The sequence below is a fragment of the Anomaloglossus baeobatrachus genome, chromosome 7, assembly GCF_048569485.1.
Source record: "Anomaloglossus baeobatrachus isolate aAnoBae1 chromosome 7, aAnoBae1.hap1, whole genome shotgun sequence".
In the NCBI taxonomy this organism is placed as follows: Eukaryota; Metazoa; Chordata; class Amphibia; order Anura; family Aromobatidae; genus Anomaloglossus; species Anomaloglossus baeobatrachus.
Window position 1 is genome coordinate 91,014,423 of NC_134359.1, and position 20,668 is coordinate 91,035,090.

The 20,668-nt window shown below is 44.7% G+C and overlaps 1 protein-coding gene across 5 annotated transcripts in view; it reads left to right on the top strand.

Annotated features, from left to right (window-relative positions):
* LOC142245118 (UDP-glucuronosyltransferase 1A1-like) overlaps positions 1-20,668 on the top strand; it is a 195,460-nt gene that overhangs the window by 152,846 nt on the left and 21,946 nt on the right. Inside the window, exon 1 of one of the 5 annotated variants that reach the window (XM_075317463.1) lies at positions 16,867-17,840. The exons of the other annotated variants lie outside the window; for them this stretch is intronic. Within the exon in view, the coding sequence (XP_075173578.1) occupies positions 16,959-17,840 (882 nt within the window). The 5' untranslated portion in view covers positions 16,867-16,958. Of the gene's footprint in view, positions 1-16,866; positions 17,841-20,668 lie in introns of those variants that run through there. 5 annotated transcript variants of the gene reach the window in all.

Below are 20,668 nucleotides of genomic sequence, written 5' to 3' on the forward strand. Positions count from 1 at the left end.
CCACCAAACAACCGTGCAGGTGAAGGGAGTGATTCTTCCAGTTGGAACTTGACAAACATGGGACGGCCTCGTCATCTTCAACAGTCTACCCGTACCAGTAGGACCGGATCTGGTGCTGGTAACAGCAATTTTATGGAATCTTTTAATAATTTTTTTAGACCCTCCTTTGCAAGGCCACCAGAGACAACAAGTCTGACACATAGTCAACGGATGGAGAGGATGATACAGGAGTATCTCCAAATGAACATCGATGCAATGACTTTTCAAATGGAGCCTTGCTCCTTTTGGGCTTCAAATCTAGAAAAATGTCCAGAGCTCTCCAGTTACGCCTTGAAGATTTTGTCTTGTCCAGCTGCCAGCGTTGTCTCTGAACGTGTCTTCAGTGCTGCTGGGTGTGTGCTGACAGATAAGCGCACGCGTCTGTCCAGTGACAATGTGGACAGACTGACGTTCATCAAAATGAACAAGTCATGGATCCAGAATGAATTTACTACCCCTGTGTCATCCTGGGGAGAGTAAACGCTTGTGGATTTGGAATGTGCTTGATGCAAATCAAAACATCCTGTTTGCAACTAGGGCACAAGTGCTGCCACTGAATGGGTGGGTGTGTGTGGGGCACAATTTTTGGAAAAAAGGGAGGCTCCGCTTGGAGTAACCCTTGCTTACATTGTTTTTAAAAGGAGACAAGATGACCAAGTCATGGTTCAGCAAAGACTTTATCTACCTACCCCGGTGTCATGCTGGGGACGGTTAATTATGGCGTATTTTTGAATGTGCTTGATGCAAATCAAAACATCCTGTTTGCAGCTATGGCACAAGTGCTGCCACTGATGGGGTGTCTGTGTGCCCAATTTTTGGAAAAAAGGTAGACTCCGCTTGGAGTAACCCTTGCTTGCTGTGTTTTTTAAAAATGATACAAGATGAACAGATCTGAAGGCAAGATGAAGGCAACATCATGTCTCCGCCTGCACTTTCCTCACAAACCTGCATTTTTCCAGGGACACCCTACTCAACACCGTCTACACACAGCAGCCAGATCTCTGTCCCTCAGATGTGGTCAAATAAAAGGCCACTTCCTGCGACCCATGACAAAGCTAAGAGGTTGACTCTATCCCTCTGTAAGCTGTTGGCTACCGAAATGCTGCCTTTCCGCATGGTGGACACACAGGATTTTAGAGACCTTATGTCTGTCACTGTGCCCCAGTACCAGATGCCCAGTCGCCACTACTTCTCTAAGAAAGGTGTGCCTGCGCTACACCAGCATGTCGCACACAACATCACCGCTTCCTTGAGAAACTCTGTGTGTGAACAGGTGCATTTCACCACCGATACTTGGACCAGTAAGCATGGATAGGGACGTTACATGTCGCTGACTGGGCACTGGCAAACTATGGTGAGAGATGGAGAAGGGTCTGCTGTACAAGTCTTGCCGTCCCCACGAGTTGTTTCAATCCTTGTTCTGTATGTAGAAGTTAATACACTGCTTCTGCCTCTTCAACCTCGTGTGGGTCCTCCACCTTGGCGCAAACCCTGTGTGGTCAGGCCACCCTTCCTTGCAACTGCGCACAAGGACTACCACACACCTCCTTACTATGCTGGCAGCAGAGTTCAATGCCATCAGGCGGTCAAAGTTTTACTTTGAAATGTATGGGAAATGTGAGTCACACCGCTATTCCAGAGAATAGTAGTCAGGCAGGGTCAAAACATTAATTGAGGAACAGGAACAGAATGGGACGGCCAGGACTTAATCAGAAAACAAGCAGAGGTGAAATGCAGATCGGCCAACAAGGTACATAAACAGCAAGCAGGAAAAGTAGTCAGGTAACAAGCACACAAAATCATAAAACTGAACTGGGGGTAAAATTAACCAGAGGTTCATAGCTATGTCTGGCAGTGGTCTGCAGACAGGATGGGCATAAAAAAGGGTGTGGTGTCTTCACATTGGTTGTAGCTGAATGATGGTATTTCATCTGTGAGATACCCACCAGCTACATTCAGCCAGAGATTCTGCATCTGTCAAGGTAATGCAGCCCAGTGGGTGAGCATAACCTGCGTCCACCTGCGCCGCTGGCATCGACTCCTCTCCCATCATCAGCACTATGCATGAAAGGAACACGTTGGTCACCTGGCGACTGGAGTACAAATTGCCGGAGCGGACTCCGTTGGTGACTTAACAGCCGTGTGCGGCAATGATGCAAACCTGGCTGCGGGCCATCCTCAGGGCAATGTGACACACGTGCCTTGTATGGCTCACGTGTTGAATCTGATTCTCCAGCAATTTTTAAAACACCATCACGGCCTACATGGCCTTGTGCAGCGTGCACGCTCGCTATGTGCTCACTTCCATCGTGCGCACACAGCAGCTCCACAACTTTCATCACTCCGGAAGTCTTAGGGTCTGGCAGTTAAACGCCGGAAATGCGATGTTCCGACACGCAGGAATTGGAATCTGCACATGTTGCAGCGTGTGTGGCAGCACCGCAGAGCCCTGCTGAAATACGGTATGACATATAGCCTGGGATAACTTGATCAAGAGGTGGTGCAGATCACGCTGCTGGAGTGGTGTCAGATCAAGGACCTATGCACCCTGCTACACAGTTCACAAATGTCGACGAAGATGTTTAGCACTGGCAATGTCATTCTCAGCGTGACAATTCTGGTCATCTACATGATGGAGCACACTGTAATTATTATTCGGAGTCAGGTGTTTGGACAAGAGGAAGGGGAGGAAGTACAGGAGGAGTCATATGCGGAAGGGATAACAAGATCTACGAGGTCCAGATGGTCAGCGGCACCTATGCGGCAGTCATGGTGAGGGAGAGGGATTAACAAGGGCGCATAGTATCAGCAAAAAGTGTTGATGAAAGTGCAGGAGCCCATGAAGAAATGGAGGACGAACTGGCGATGGGCATGGAAGACTCAGCAGATGAGTGAGAGCTTGCTCACATTTCGGTTGTGCGAGGTTGTGGGTAGAGGGCAGAGGAAGGATGCACGATTCTCACCTCTCTGCCACCAACACACCAAGGACTTGGTCCTCCTGGATGCACAAGACACATGAGCGCCTTCTTGCTGCACTACCTACATAACCCTCGGATTGTATGAATTTGAAGTAATCCTGAATACTGGGTTGCCACACTGTTAGATCCCCGGTACAAGACAAAATTTGGCGAACTAATTCCTGCCATAGAAATAGACGCACGTATACAGGAGTATCTGCAGAATGTGGTACGCAATCTTAGATCTACTTTTCCACTAAACACCAGTGCTGCACAGAGTGAATCTCAACGCTTTGTCATGGATAGGAGGAAATGGTCTTTTACTTGTCCACATCTGAGGGACCGAGGGCTGGCTGCTGTGCTGAGATGGCGTTGAGTACGGTGTCCCTGCAGAGTTGCACTTTTGGTCATATACCAAAATGAGTTGAAAAAGGACAGATGCTGGTGGAAAGGGGAACAGGTGTGTTGGAAAGGGGAAAAAAGTTTTGGTCCGTGGATTTGGTGGTTAAGCAACTGTAACATTTGCTGAAGAAACAACATCTGTTACAGTGGGACTGGCAGATTTGGATAAAGTGGTATATAATCTGTGACCGCTATATAACGAAAATTAATAAGAAAAGAAAGAGAAATATATATATATATATCCCCATCAGCAGTCAGTGTCCACCGTGCTCCCAGTTGGAAAAGGAGAGGTTGGCAACTTGAAGGTTTGGTGGAGGATACAGAGCTGTGTGGCTATGAAACTAATAGTAGCCTGAACCGAGTTAGACGCCATTCGGATCTGGAGACTGTGAGCCCTGTTAGCGTCACAGGGTCCACATGCCCACCCAGCCCAGGAACTCCCTGTTAACAACACAGGGGCCATTGAGTACGCTGACCGTGTGCGTAGGGGCCACACCTGTGGACAGCAGGCGCATCAGCAGCAGCAGGCCTGTTAATGCCACTGGGCTGCACAAGCAGGACTGGTAGGACAGGAGCTGGTCTTAACCGTTCTGCGTTACCAACTGTGGTGGTGGCCTGCATCCACCACCCTATCCCTGCCTACCTCTGGCCTAAAGCCGCAATGGGTTCAACACATGGAGGTGTGCTCTTTCGGAGCATAATAGAAGACTGCGCACCTCCTTGTTGGCTCCAGCCCCTTTTATAACCTGGGTCCGCCCCAAATCAGGGTGAACCACAATGCACCTCCTGGAGACAAAAGTAGAGTGACACGTCATCAGTGGCATAACTAGCGTCCTATTTGGAAACGCAACTTCAATTATGACCTCATGGCTGCCATGACCCAAACACCTCACCAGTCATCGTCTGACCATCAATAATGCGGTGACAAGTCATAGGTGTGGGCCTCTGCAAGCCATTTGGGAGGACACCTGATGCCCTGTGGTCTATATGGGACCCCCACATCAGGGCCAGGGCCAAAGAGTTCATTACCGGACCTAGTCTCTGATGCAGGAAGTGCCTGAGCATGCTCAGTAGCATGAAATACAGTCTCTGAAAAAAGACTATCAGCTTTAGCATGGTGTCTAGGCACAAAACAGGACTTAGACCCGGCACGGAATGCAAGCACCTGTGCAAAGAGGCTTTTCACACTTAGTGTGGGAGCATGCGCTGTATCCCGAAAAGAAGACTTAGCGTCAGGAATAACACAGTCAGGCTGAGCATACTCACTACGTGAAACACTGTAATTATGCTGCAGCTGGGGTACATCGGCACACGCATGCGCACTAGCTGACTCTCCACACTTAGACGTGGAGGGGAAATTTGTCTTGGAGATGCTGTCTATGAACAGAAGGAAAAGCTAAAGGAAGCCTGACTTTCTATCCCTCCGAATTATGAAATGCAGCAATGAATTCCATGAGTTTGCTATAACATTAGCGTATCAAAATGTGCATGGGGGTGTGATGTAGAGGTGCTAGAAATAGCTTGTCACCAGTGGGGCACTAATGGAATACAACAGCCAGTTCTATGATGCCACTAAATGGCAGTATTTTGTGCTATCATTATAGCTTATTAAAAACAGAGCAGGAGGGTGTCATGCAGAGGTGCTGCACATAGATTTGCAGTAGTGTGAATAGACAAAAGTACAATAGCCACGTTTAGGATACAACTAGGTACAGTGAGTGTTTGCTAGTATAATGGCTGAGTTTAAAAAAGTTTGAGTGTGCAATGCAGGCAGACGTGCTGCAAATATGTTTACAATAGTGTGAATAGACAAAAGTACAATAGCCACGTTTAGGATGCCACTAGGTACACTGAGTGTTTGCTAGTATAATGGCTGAGTTTAAAAAAGTTTGAGTGTGCAATGCAGGCAGACGTGCTGCAAATAACGTTCCAATACTGTGAATAGACAAAAGTACAATAGCCACGTTTAGGATACAACTAGGTACAGTGAGTGTTTGCTAGTATAATGGCTGAGTTTAAAAAAGTTTGAGTGTGCAATGCAGGCAGACGTGCTGCAAATATGTTTACAATAGTGTGAATAGACAAAAGTACAATAGCCACGTTTAGGATGCCACTAGGTACAGTGAGTGTTTGCTAGTATAATGGCTGAGTTTAAAAAAGTTTGAGTGTGCAATGCAGGCAGACGTGCTGCAAATATCGTTCCAATACTGTGAATAGACAAAAGTACAATAGCCACGTTAAGGATACAACTAGGTACACTGAGTGTTTGCTAGTATAATGGCTGAGTTTAAAAAAGTTTGAGTGTGCAATGCAGGCAGACATGCTGCAAATATGTTTACAATAGTGTAAATAGACAAAAGTACAATAGCCACGTTTAGGATGCCACTAGGTACACTGAGTGTTTGCTAGTATAAAGGCTGAGTTTAAAAAAGTTTGAGTGTGCAATGCAGGCAGACGTGCTCTGCAAATGTCTTTGCACTAGTGGGACTATAGCAAAGTCCAATAGCCACGTTTAGGATGCCACTAGGTACACTGAGTGTTTGCTAGTCAAATGGCTTAGTTTAAAAAAGTTGGAGTGTGCAATGCAGGCAGACGTGCTCTGCAAATGTCTTTGCACTAGTGGGACTATAGCAAAGTCCAATAGCCACGTTTAGGATGCCACTAGGTACACTGAGTGTTTGCTAGTAAAATGGCTTAGTTTAAAAAAGTTGGAGTGTGCAATGCAGGCAGACGTGCTCTGCAAATGTCTTTGCACTAGTGGGACTATAGCAAAGTCCAATAGCCACAGATAGGATGCCACTAGGTACACTGAGTGTTTGCTAGTATAATGGCTTAGTTATAATGAGTTGGAGTGTGCAGAGGACAAGAGGGTACAGTGGCAGGATTGTGGTGCTCTGGGTAGAGGAATGGAAGCCTGCCTTTCTATTCCCTCCTAATGGTGAAATGCAGGGAGGAAATCCCTGACCTTGGCTACACAGACGCTGTTGCTGTTTGCAGGACCTGTCACCTATGGCTCTCTGACCCTGCCGGTTTGAGCCCTTAAAAGGACTGCTATAAAGTGCTCTCCCTAAGCTGTCTAACGCTGTGTATGCAGCGCATACAGCTGTATCGGCTATAGGACTCAGGAGGACGGAGCTGCGACAGTGATGTCTGACACCAAAGACGCAGAAGGCAGATAATGACGTCCTGGAAGAAAATGTCCGGTTTTATAATGCAGGGACATGTGACATGGACATCCTATCACACATGCCGTTGCTTCTCTGGCTCAAAGTCCACTTAGCTGTGTGTGTGTCTGGGATTGGCTGACATGCTGGCCCGCCCCACAAGACGCGCGCGCTTAGGGAAGGAAGACAAGAAAAAAAAAAAAAAAAAAAAATGGCGATCGCCATTATACAAACAGCAGTCATCTGAAGGCGCTGTTCACGCACACTATACACTGAAATGTGATAATAGTGTGATTCACAGAGTGACTTACACTATTACAGCAGAAACCAAGCTATGATTTAGCTTGTTTTTTGCTGCTAGAACCGTTCTCGAACGTTTCTAGAACTATCGAGCTTTTGCAAAAAGCTCGAGTTCTAGTTCGATCTAGAACATGCCCCAAAATCACTCGAGCCTAGAACTGGAAAACCACGAACCACGAACCGCACTCAACTCTACCGATCAGGTGAGTACATCACTTCTTTATGATTTTGCCCAATAAATCGGGTAAGACCCTATTGCGCCTTTTCTCTCCCATATAGTTTATTTGAATCTGTTGTGAGGGGTTGGCCATAGAAAATGTGATAGGTCTCCTTTTAAGTTGCTGATTTCCAAGGTAGTCCACAGTTTTCTAGGGGGGTTTGTCCTCATCTCCATGAGTCTGGCTATGTGTGTGGCTAGCCAATAGCGTTCAAAATCTGGGAGTCCTGTACCTCCTTTAGATTTAGGAGCAGTCAGTATAGTGTACTTTAGTCTATGGCTCTTTTTAAGCCATATAAAATTTGAGATCATGTTTTTCAATTTGCTGAAGAAATGTTGTGGGATATCTGTAGGGATTACTTGTAGAAGATATAAGATTTTTGGCAGAATGATCATCTTGATTAAATTGGTTCTCCCAAACCACGAGATTGGTAAACTGCTCCAAGCGGAAATGTCGGCTTCTATTTTGTGAAAAAGTGGCTTGAGATTCAGATCGTATAGTTGAGTCAGGGAGTTGCTAATTCTTACGCCTAGGTGGGTCATGGAATTGCTAATACTGAAAGGGGATGATTCTGATACATTTTCCCATATTTTGGGGGGAATGTTAATGTTTAATAAATGGGATTTTGAAAAATTTATTTTGAAGTTGGAGACTTCACTATATAACTTGAAATCTGCGGTAAGGGCCTTAATTGAATTTGAAGGGTTCGTTAAAATGCAAAGTATGTCATCTGCCGCGGATTTGTATTCTATTTGGTTGCATTTCAGGCCTGAGATCTTGGGATTTTGTCTTATTTTCTGGAGAAAGGTTTCTATTGTTAGGATAAATAGAAGTGGTGAAAGGGGACAGCCCTGTCTGGTTCCATTTTTTATGTTAAAACTAGAGGAGAGTTCATTATTTATTTTTAGCTTTGCGGTTGGGGTGGTATAAAGTGCCAGGATTTTGTCAATGAATAAGGGTGGGAAGCCAAATTTTTTTAAAGTTTGTTCGATAAATAGCCAATTGACGCGGTCGAAAGCTTTTTCTGCATCTGAGGTGATGATTGCAGTTTCAATATTGTTATGTTTTGCATATTGAATGGCATTTAGTGTTTTAATTACATTATCTTTTGCTTCTCTCTCTTTTGTAAATCCCACTCGTTCTAGGTTTATAAGATCAGGTATTATGTTTTACATTCTTTTTGCTATGATTTTGGCATACAGTTTTACGTCATTGTTAATCAGCGAAATTGGTCTATAGCTTCCGCAAAGGGATGGATCTTTTCCTTCTTTTGGGATTAGAGTTATGTGAGCTCTTAGGGATTCTTTATTGAATGGGTTATTCTTGTTTATATAGTTAAAATAGTTTGTCATATGTGGAACTAGTTCTGTTTTAAAAATTTTGTAGTACTCAATTGAAAAACCATCCGGGCCTGGACTTTTCCCTCCCGGAGTTGAGTTTATGGATGATTCTACTTCTTGGGAGGATATTGGGATCGTTAGATTTTGTGCTTGTTGGGTTGTGAGTTTAGGTAATTTCAGGTCTTTTAGGAAAGTTTTTATGAGTTTTGTTTTCCCCTCTTGAGACTCTTGTGCTGTTGTGAGGTTGTATAAGTTGGAGTAGTATGAAGAGAAAATATTAGCAATATCTTCAGTTTTGTGATGTACTTTGTCATTCGTATTTTTAATTTTTGTGATATATGTTGTATTTATTTGTTTTTTAATCATGTTTGCTAAATTACGTCCACTTTTGTTGGAGTAAAGGTAGGATCGAAACCTTGCATGGTTAAGGTATTTTGCGCTTTTTTGATTTAAAAGAGCTCTGAGCTCAGATCTTAGCTTGAATAAGTCCTTCTGTAATGAAGGGTTTTGATTTGTTTTATGTTGTCCTTCTAAGTTTTTTATTTGGTCTAGAAGGGAATTTGTTGTTTTTTCTCTTTCTTTTTTGGTTCTAGTACCGAGTTCTATTAAAGTACCTCGTAGAACTGCTTTGTGGGCTTCCCAAACGTTAGGGTCACATATGTTATTGAAGCAATTTTCTCTAAAGTAGTTTTGGATGGACGTTCTTATGTAGTCTTGAGAAGTTTTGTTTTTTATTAAACTGTTATTGAGTTTCCAATTGAGTGGGCATCTTCTGCCTTGTGAAAGCTTTATGTTTAAAAGTAGGGGGGCATGATCAGAAAGTAATATTATATCATAATGTATTTTTTCAACATTGCTTAGAAGTTGATGGGATATGAATAGATAATCTATTCTGGAGTATTTCTTATGGACTTGTGAGTAATAAGAGTAATCTTTGGTTGAGGGGTGTGAGATCCTCCAGCTGTCGACCAGAAGTAATTCTGTGAGGGATTTTTTTAATGAAATTTACTGTTTTAATTGGGATCGTTGAATGTCCATCTGAGGTGTCTGATGGAGGGTGTAGAGGGATATTGAAGTCACCTCCTAATATTATATTTCCTTCTGAAAAAAGATGCAGAGTGTTGAATATTTTCTTAAAGAAGGGCAGCTGGTTAGTATTTGGGGCGTAGATGTTTATGATTGTGTATAAGGAGTTGTATAGTTGGCATTTCAAGAAGATGAACCTGCCGTCTGGATCATAAATGACGTCTTTGAGGTTTAAGGGTATCTTTTTATGGATAATAATCAAGACCCCTTTATTTTTCTTGATTGGGGAATTGGCATTAAACCATCTGGTGTAGACCTTATTTTTTGTTACTGGTGTGTACGTCTTCTTGAAGTGAGTCTCCTGGAGAAGAGCGATATCTATTTGGTGTTTGTTAAGATAGCTCAGTATTTGTGATCTTTTTTGGGGGATGTTCATGCCTTTAACATTGAACGTTATAAAGTTAAGATTAGCCATAGTTACCATGAAATAATTGATAATTTATCTTTGAAATTTGGGTAGGTATCTGGGAAGGGTGAAAAAGATTTAGTATAGGGTAGAGTGTGAGATATTTGAGTCTCTTAGCCATAGCCTTGAGACGTTGTGGATTTCTCAAATTGAGAAATGAAAAAACAAAGAAAATTTGCAGCTGGAAGGGATAGGGTAAGCAAAGCCAATCCCTTTCAATGTAATCTGCATTAGTGGATTTTCCGGTCCGTGGGGGCGTGGACCTAGGATGTAGTACTTTTAGACAGTATATGTACTTGACACTTTCAGTGAAGTGAACTAGGGGGCACTATCTCCCAGCTAAGGCTAAGTTCACACATCCTGTGTTTTGCATCAGTCACAATCCGTCGCCTTGGGGAATTACGGTAACCTGCAAAATATTTTGCAGGAATCCTGTATTTCCCCATAGACTTCTATTAGCGACGGATTGCGACTGATGACCCTGCGTTGCATCCGCTGCGTTGCGGTCCGTCGTTTTTGACTGACCGCCGAGCGGGGAGCAACGCAGAATGTAACGTTTTTCGGGCCGTCAAAATTAACGCGCCGCGCAGGAATCCGTCGCCATCCGTCAAGCTTGTAATGCATGTCTATGGTGCTGGATTCCGTCGTAATCCGTCTTACAACGGAATCCAGCGCAGGATTCCGTCATGCTCTACTGAGCATGCCCAGCATGCTTGGCACGCCCACTGGGCTGTCCCAAACACAGACGGATCATGACTGATCCGTCAAAAAACGGACGCACAGCGGATGTAACGGACGCAACTGATCCGTTTTTTCACAGGATTCCTGTGAAAGGAATCCTGTGAAAAACACATCAGTTGCATCAGTTGACATCTTGAAAATGACTGATCCGTTGCTGACGGACCTGACGGATTGAAAACACAGGATGTGTGAACTTAGCCTAAGTCTTATCAGTAAATGTAATGTAAGAGGGTGAGATAACAAGTCAGTTATAAATGATAAATAATAACCAATTAAAGCAAACATTCCATATTTGTATAGTTACAACCAATGGTCTTCGGTTCTGTTGCTTGAACGATGAGGATAGAGGTCATGAGCGTCCAAGAGAGTTCTTTGTAGAATTGTGATTTGATTGAACGATATGCACAAATCACAGGCAGATAGAAAGAGGACTAAGTCCCGATGTCTCTATTTCAACAAATTTAATGTCTTTAGAACAGGAACTGAATTGGGAACGTACGCAATCATGTGGTAAACTTAGACAAAACTACGACTTCTCTCCAATTGTCTCCTCCTCCCCCGAACGAAAACGTTGGGTGGAAGGTTAACAGAGGGAGAGAAGGGAGAGAGAGAGAGGAAAAAAAAAAAAGAAGATTTTTTTTTTTATATGAATATCTTTTCTTTTCCGTTTCTCATCAGGGTATTTCTTAAACTTGAATGATGAGGTCAGGTATATAAAGGTATTGGAGAGTCATCATCCATTTTCATCTTGTTCCCCTTGTCGTTTTCTTGGAGTCTTCTTTGGCCCCTGATTCAGTTTTCTCACTTTACTTGCTCTGGGTGGTGATGTTGTGGTCCATTTGTCACGTTTAGGTAGTGCAGGCAAGTGAAGGAAATCTTCAGCGGAGGTCCAATCTGGTATCTTTATATGCATTAAGTCCAACTTATTGAGGACAAAGGGAAGATCGTCTGGAGTTCTGATTATTAGATTTTTGTTGTCAAAGGAGATGGCTAAACCAAAAGGAAACATCCATCTGTAGATTATATTTTTTTCTCTGTGTTTTTGTTAAGGGCTGTAATTGTCTTCTCAGATCTAAAGTGAGCTTTGAAAGGTCCTGATAGATTTGTATTTCTGTCTCTTCATATTCAATCTTGCGGGTGTATCTCGCTTTTTGGTAGATTTGTTCCTTTATTTTAAAGCTTTGTAAACAACATAGAACATCCCTTGGTTTATCCCAGTTTGCAGTTTTGGGTTTGTAAACTCTGTGGGCTCTTTCTAACCCTATGTCAATGGTTTCTTCTTTGCCAAGTAGAGTATTAAATATCTGTGTAAGGGCTGTGTGAATGTCTTTGTCTTCTACTGATTCTGGTAATCCTCAAATTCGAAGGTTATTCTTTCTGGACCTGTTCTCGAGATCATCTATGTGAAGTTTTTGCAAGAAGATCTCTTTTTGTTTGTCGATCAGGATTTCTGTCACTCTCTCTGAGTGCGTTGTAATTTGGTCAAAGTCGTTTTCAAGGGTATGAACTCTTGTATAGATCTGTTTTATGTCACTTTTAAGTTCAGCCATCTCTTCTTTTATGGTCTGCGTGAATTCCTTAAATAGGTTTCTGATGCAGTTTGCTGTAGGAAGGGCTTTGATATGTTCCATGAGATTGGCATTTCTGCTTAGTGTCTCTTCATCCTCATCACTGTCTGACAGTGTGAAGTTGGTGGTTGGTGCTTGTCTGGATTTTTGTGCTGACATCTCTTGGGTGTGTTGTTTTTTAGATTTATCCCCTTCCTGGTTCTTCTTTGGAGTTTTCAGGGTTTTGTTTGGCTCGTCAAATTGTAATTTGTAGTTTTTCCCCATTTTCTAGACCTGGTCTTAATAGAACTTTGCTGGGAGAAAGTAGGTTGGGTTAACGCATTTGGAGTAAGCTTGTCCTCTTTTTTTTTTTTTCCTTTCCCCTTTTAACTTTCTATATCTCAGCTGCTGCAGCCCTTTTCTTATCTTGACCACTAGATGTCACTGTTCACCACTGTTGCACATTGTTCTTGCACCTTATACTGGAGCTTCTGTTTGTTGTATGCTTAGAATCGTCAGCTCTAGCTGTACTTTTTATATATCAATGTATAACCTAGAGGGGTTTTATGTCCAGCCACTTACGTTTTGCTGCATTAACATGGGGTGAGCAGCATCTGCGATCCAGCAACAGGCAGCTTGGGATGAGTTAAATTTCCCCTGTGCTGGTTTTTTATTGTCCAGATGAGCACGGGGGAGGGAAGCAGGCTGCTCTGGTCTTGGTGCTGTCCTAGGAACTTAACCCCTTACAGTTCTGTCTCCTCTCCCTGAGCCTTCCCCTCCTCTCTGTAAACCCCAGTATAGGAGTGGATCCCAGGCCAGTGTCTCTGTTCCTGTTTTCCAGGTACCTCTGCTGATTGATGGTGTAGCTATCTGCTGTGCTCTGCTATCAGCAGTCTCTCTCCCTCTCCTCACAGCGTTACAAATGGTGGTGCAGGGGGAACTTGGGTCCCCACTCTCTCAGGTGGCAACCCAATCCAGGAGCAATTAGGTGATATTTATCCTTGGGCGCAGGTCTCCTCTCCTCCAGAGCCCCTCTCTCTAGCTCCAGCCAAGAGAAATGAAGGGGGGAGGGAGGTTGGAGTGGTGCAGGTGCTGTGCCTCTCTGCTGGATTCTAATGGCAGCTGCTCCCATACATCTAGCAAGCCCTCTCTCTTCTGGCCTTCTCCCTCAGTCCCTGCAGGCAGTGGGGCAGGAGGGAGCTTGGAGCAATGCTTCGTCTGTCAGTAAATCGCAGTGCTGCTGCACCCTCCTAGTCTCTGGGGACTGGTAGTTGTATGGTTGGTATGGCTGCTACTTTAGGCCCTGGCTTCAGCACTGTAATCAGGCTGCTACTCACTCAGTCTCCACAACGCTCCAAAGTTGTTTTCCTTGGCTCCACAGCAGATGTAGGGAGATGGATTTTGTTTTGGGGCCACTTTTTCTTAAGGATCGGCGTTGGATGTCACTAGATTACAAATTGAGATGCAGGAGCTCCTCCATGTGCATCCTTCTTCTTCCCCAGCTAAGCCACGCCCCCTTTAGATATAGTTTTAAGAAACTTTTATCAACTCACAGTGTTAAGTGATTATGCATTATGATTATGTGCAAAATTATAATGTTGTGTACAAACAGTTGTGTATTGTTATATTAATTTAGAATATTTAATTACTGAACAGCCTAAAATTTTCAAACTTTACAAATGCAAAAATTAATTATTTGTAAATACAAATTTACAAATACAATTTTTTTTTTATTGGTGGCACTTTGAAGAACATTTCTTCTGAAAACATAAAATCTCCACGGCAAATGAGTTCACGTCTTGTGATAAATATGTGTGGCTGTGTCTTATGCCGGCATCACACGGGACGATCTATCGTGCGATCGCATGAGCGATCGCACCCGACCCCGTCGTTTGTGTGTCACGGGCAATTAGTTGCCCGTGTCGCACAAAGTTGTGAACCCCCGTCACACGCACTTACCTCCCGGACGACCTCGTTGTGGGCAGTGAACATCCTCTTCCTGAAGGGGGAGGGACATTCGGCGTCACAGCGACGTCACACAGCGGCCAGCCAATAGAAGCGGAGGGGCGGAGATGAGCGGACATAACATCCCGCCCACCTCCTTCCTTCCGCATTGCCGGTGGGACGCAGGTAAGCTGTGTTTGTTGTTCCCGTGGTGTCACACGGAGCGACGTGTGCTCCCACGGGAACGATGAACAACCGGAGCACAGAAGGAGGACCGACTTTTTGAAAATGAACGACGTGTCAACGAGCAACGATAAGGTGAGTATTTTTGCTCGTTCACAATCGTTCCTAGGTGTCACACGCTACGATATGTCTAACAATGCTGGATGTGCGTAAATAACGACGAGACCCCGACGACATATCGCCCGATATATCGTACCGTGTGACGCCGGCATTAGTCCTTTACATTTTTGGGAAATTATTCAGTGTCCCATCTGTACATGCAGTTCTCACCCAGCTTTCCTAGAATTTTGGAGGGCATGTCCACCTAGTTTTGTTGCATGTCATTTAAATGATGTAAGTGACCCCCTCACTGAGAGCAATCCTGGCCATTATCTCCAGTGATGATTAACTCTGTTCATTGTTGAGAAATAAGATAACCTTCACCTGTTGGTTCATGTGAGTCCATGACAAATATACCAAATTGGCAAGAATTGTGATAAATATGTGTGGCTGTGTCTTATGCCGGCGTCACACGGGACGATCTATCGTGTGATTGCATGAGCGAACACACCCGCCCCCATACATGGAAGAATAAAGCTAATTTTCTGCTGGGAACTGCACTTTCAATATAGTGTGAAGGCTACATTTTTAACACTATTAACCTGCAGATTAATCCTAGATTTGCAGGCTAATAGTGTTATCTAATATAACTGGCTCCCTTTTAAAGAGGAAAATTCCAGTTCCCCAGTTGCAGCTTGTTTTAAACAAGAAAAAGTTTAAGTTAAAAAAAAAAAAAAAAGAAAAGCAAACTGTGCTGTACTCACATTTCCCAGGTCCAGCACTGAGCCTCTACAACTGTTCTTAGCATCACTAAGGGGCACTTTGCACACTACGACATCGCAGGTGTGATGTCGGTGGGGTCATGTCGAAAGTGACGCACTTCCGGCGTCACTCTCGACATCGTAGTGTGTAAATCCTAGATGGTACGATTAACGAGCGCAAAATCGTCGTAATCATATCATCGGTGTAGAGTCGGGGGATTCCATAATTACGCTGCTGTGACGGTACGATGTTGTTCCTCGCTCCTGCGGCAGCACACATCGCTGTGTGTGAAGCCGCTGGAGTGAGGAACATCACCTTACCTGCTAACCGCAGCTCATGCCGACTATGCTGAAGGAAGGAGGTGGGCGGGATGTTTAAGTCCCGCTTTGCTCCGCCCCTCCGTTGCTATTTGCCGTTACTGTGACGTCACACGACCCGCCCTCTTAATAAGGAGGCGGTTTGCCGCCCAGAGTGACGTCGCAGGGCAGGTATGTGCATGTGAAGCTGCCGTAGTGATAATGTTCACTACGGCAGCTATCACCATGATATCGCAGCTGAGACGGGGGTGGGGACTATCGCGCTCGGCATCGCAAGCATCGGCTTGCGATGTCGTAGTGTGCAAAGTGCCCCTTATTCTCTGCACTGCTGACATCACATCAACAGCGCAGGAGCAAATTAGTGAACTCAGAGGCTTTGCCAAAGTTGATGGTACAAGCAACAGAAATTGAGAGCATTGATGGAGACTTAGGGTGGCTTTACACGCTACGACAACGCTAATGCGAACTCGTTGGGGTCACGGAATTGGTGACGCACATCCGGCCGCATTAGCGATGCCGTTGCGTGTGACACCGATGAGCGATTTTGCATCGTTGCAAAAACGTGCAAAATCGCTCATCGGTGACATGGGGGTCCATTCTCAAAAATCATTACTGCAGCAGTAACGAGGTTGTTCCTCGTTCCTGCGGCAGCACACATCGCTCCGTGTGACGCCGCAAGAACAAGGAAGCTCACCTTACCTGCCTCCCGGCTGCTATGTGGAAGGAAGGAGGTGGGCAGGATGTTACGTCCCGCTCAGCTCCGCCCCTCCGCTGCTATTGGGCGGCCGCTCAGTGACGTCGCTGTGACGCCGCACGGACCGCCCCCTTAGAAAGGAGGCGGATCGCCGGTCACAGCGACGTCGCCGGGCAGGTAAGTACGTGTGACGGGTCTGGGCGATGTTGTGCGGCACGGGCAGCGATTTTCCCGTGTCGCGCAACAGACGGGGGCGGGTACCCACACTAGCGATATCGGGACCGATATCGCAGTGTGTAAAGCCCGCTTTAGCATTGGACCGAGAGAGGATGAGTAAATCACAGATTTTTTTTTTTCTAAAGCAAACTGCAGCTGAGGAACAAAGGTTTTCGGAAACTGGAAAATCCCTTTAATACAGGTCAGGTGAGGACAGCCTTACTGTAGCATAAGCTGAAAGGGAGGTATATCTAGTATAAAAATATGAGGAACATAATTCAATTCAGTTCTCATCCTAGGTGGAGTTAGTTTTTGTTATACATTCTGTGTGTTGCCTCCAGCTACAGAATTACTGCACGCCTGGAATGTTTTTGCAGTAACGCTGCCAAAAATCACTTTCTTTGGAATCTTCAGCATTTCTCCCCTCCTAGCTGGAGCATGTCAACCTCCACATTTTACCGATCTGTCATCACTGAAAACAAACAGTGAAACAAAATGTAAAGCCGTCCCACTGCCGGTACACGCCTTTCCTGGGAGATTTCTATGAGCTTTGTGCTGAAGACTGCAAATATGAGTGGCCAGCTTTGTAAGTCCTTTTTTGCATTTTTTACGTTTTTCCTGATTACTTTCAATTTCTCCGAATGTGGGAGACTACTTGTGATGACACAAGAAGGAAGCCACTGGCTCAGCATGCAAGGATTGGTGGACAGCTTGTCCAAGAAAGGTCACCAAGTTGTTGTGATCACTCCAGAAACTAATCTCATTAATAAAGACTTGGGTTATGCTGTGCAATCTTACCACGTGCCTCTCAGGAAAGAAAGTATAGAAGACCTTGTTACGAAAGTGAGTCAAGAAGTGTTTGAACATAAGACGATTCCTCAGAAGATACGCCTAGTATACAAAACACTAACGGATGCAACAAGTTGGCTTCTAATGTCCTGCAAGACTATTCTTCAGAATAAAACACTCATTGAATATTTAGAAAAAGGCAAGTTTGATGCCATGCTGAGTGACCCCGTGTTTCCATGTGGTGAGATCATTGCTGAATATCTCTCTATCCCTTCTGTGTTCTTCATGAGGGGTGCTCCTTTTGGGATAGAACAAAATGCAGCTCAGTCTCCTGCCCCACCTTCCTATGTACCCAAATTATTTTCCACCTACACTGACCACATGACCTTCACCCAGAGACTGCAAAATGTTTTTTTAAGATTTTTGGACTTTGTAATATTTGATATATTGTACTCTCCTTATGCCGAACTGGCCACAGAGTTCTTGAAACGAGATGTCAGAGCTATGGACCTTTATGGGAGAGCTTCAATTTGGCTTCTTAAAACAGACTTTGTCTTTGACTTTCCCAAGCCTGTTATGCCCAATATGGTTTTTATAGGAGGCATCAACTGTGCCAACAAGAAACTACTAAACCAGGTAACTTGTCTTTGTTGTGCAATTGGCGCCATTGTTTCAGCCTAGTAACTATACGTATATTGTTGTGACAGATGACTTCTATTACAGCCAATTGTTTTACAGGTTTAGCCTTGATTTTAAGCTTTTGAGATGATGATGATGATGATGATGATGATGATAAGTAGATTATCTTCTGAGACACATAAAAAATAATTATTTGTATATTTCTCCCAGGCTTTATTATCGTGTTTCCCCCCCAAAAAAACCCTACTTCGAAAATAAACCCTAGCAGGAATTTTCAGCATTTTCTTATAACGCATGCTCTGCACACTTTTAAGATTCTCTGGTGCCAGTGACGAGAGTGGAGCACAAGTATGAGATTTGTAGACTTCTGGCCACATTCTGGTTTGATGTGTCCAGCCTCAGTCAATTCATTTTCATTGAGCGAGGCCATGCACCATGCAGGTTCAGCACATGACCACATCTATGTAAATTGCATACTTGTAGCTTCATATCCTCCCACTGTCACTGCCGGCATCAGAGAATCCTGACAGCGTGCAGTGTGCACACTTTGAGAATTCAGCAGTCTGCAGTCACATAAATTGACACACAGAGTGACTGCAGACTCATCACAAACTTGGACAACCCCTTTAATGCTCCTAACAACATAAATAAAAACATAGTAACCCTTAACTTGTCAGACGGCACAAGACTTTATTAAAGAGATTGTCCACTACTTTAACACTGAAGACCTTTCCTTAGGATAGGTCACCAATGTCTGATTGGTCGGGATCCGGCACCTGGCACCCCCAAAAAAATCGCCTGTTCTAGGTGCCATGTTGGTGGTGGCAGGTGGCCGGAAGTGCTCAGTTCTGGATCTGCTCCGTCTTCTGATAGTGGCAACAGGTTCCTATTAAAATCAATGAGGCGAATGTGCAGTACCCGGCCGCAGACACTATCAAAGGACGGAGCAGATCCAGAAATAAGCATTTCCGGCCACCTGCACCAAGAACAGCTGATCACTGTGGGTCCCATTGTGCTCACATCAGAAGCAATGCACAAGTGGGACCAAGGCCTAATGATGGGACATAGTATCACAAATAAATATTTACATTCAGGTACCTTATAGATGATGTTGCCTCTGAGTTGTTTCTTTCTATTCACCTTGTCCTTACGCTATGATGACTTTTCACATTCACATCTCATCTCTGCAGATTTCCATCTTCTCCGGTCATCTGCAGCACATCCCATCACGATGCCCCTAAAATAGCAGAATGATTATAATACTTCTACTTACAAATATCTGCCCTACACTGTGCCCCTGAACAAATAATGGCCCCTCACTGTGTTCTCTGCACAAAATATGACCCACACACTGCCCCTGTTATCTTACATGCCCCACATACTTCCTCTCCTTTCCATACTACTCTTCACACTGTGCTCTCACTGTATCACCCTATACTGCCCAGTCTTTATACTATGCCCTCTCATCCCACCCCCTCCTCGCTATGGCCTCACACTGTCCTCCAATTCTGCCCCCTCTCCATACCACATCCCTCCACTACCCAGTCTATATTCTGTGCCCCCTCACATTTTTCTCATCCCTTACTGTCTTCCTCACTACCTCGTGCGTGTCCATATACTTTTCCACTTAACTCCACATCCTGCCCACTTGCTCCTCATACCATGTCACTCTTTATTCTGTGTCCGCAAACTTTCATTCCCATTTGCTCCCCATACCATGTCTATATACGTCACCCCTCCCTCTCCCCATACATCACCCCGCATCCTCCCTCTCCCCATACATCACCCTGCATCCTCCCTCTCCCCATACATCACCCCTCATCATTTCTCTCCCCATACATCCCCCCGCATCCTCCCTCTCCCCATACATCCCCCGCAATCTCCCTCTCCCCATACATCCCCCCGCATCCTCCCTCTCCCCATACATCCCCCGCATCCTCCCTCTCCTCATACATCCCCCCGCATCCTTCCTCTCGCCATACATCCCCCCGCATCCTTCCTCTCCCCATACATCCCCCCGCATCCTCCCTCTATCCATACATCACCCCGCATCCTCCCTCTCCCCATACATCACCCCTCATCATTTCTCTCCCCATACATCACCCGTCATCATTTCTCTCCCCATACATCAACTCTCATCATTTCTTTCTCCATACATCATCCCTCATCATTTTTGTCTCCATACATCATCCCTCATCATTTCTTTCCCCATACATCACCCCTCATCATTTCTCTCCCCATACATCACCCCTCATCATTTCTTTCCCCATACATCATGCCTCATCATTTCTCTCCCCATACATCATCCCTCATCATTTCTTTCCCCATACATCACCCCTCATCATTTTTTCCCCATACATCACCCCTCATCATTTCTTTCCCCATACATCACCCCTCATCATTTCTCTCCCCATACATCACCCCTCATCATTTCTTTCCCCATACATCATGCCTCATCATTTCTCTCCCCATACATCATCCCTCATCATTTCTTTCCCCATACATCACCCCTCATCATTTTTTCCCCATACATCACCCCTCATCATTTCTTTCCCCATACATCATCCCTCATCATTTCTTTCCCCATACATCACCCATCATCATTTCTTTCCCCATACATCATCCCTCATTATTTCTTTCCCCATACATCAACCCTCATCATCTCTCTCCCCATACATCATCCCTCATCATTTCTCTCCCCATACATCATCCCTCATCATTTATCTCCCTATACATCACCCCTCATCATTTCTCTCCCCATACATCACCCCTCATCATTTCTCTACCCATACATCATCCATCATCAGTTCTCTCCCCATACATCA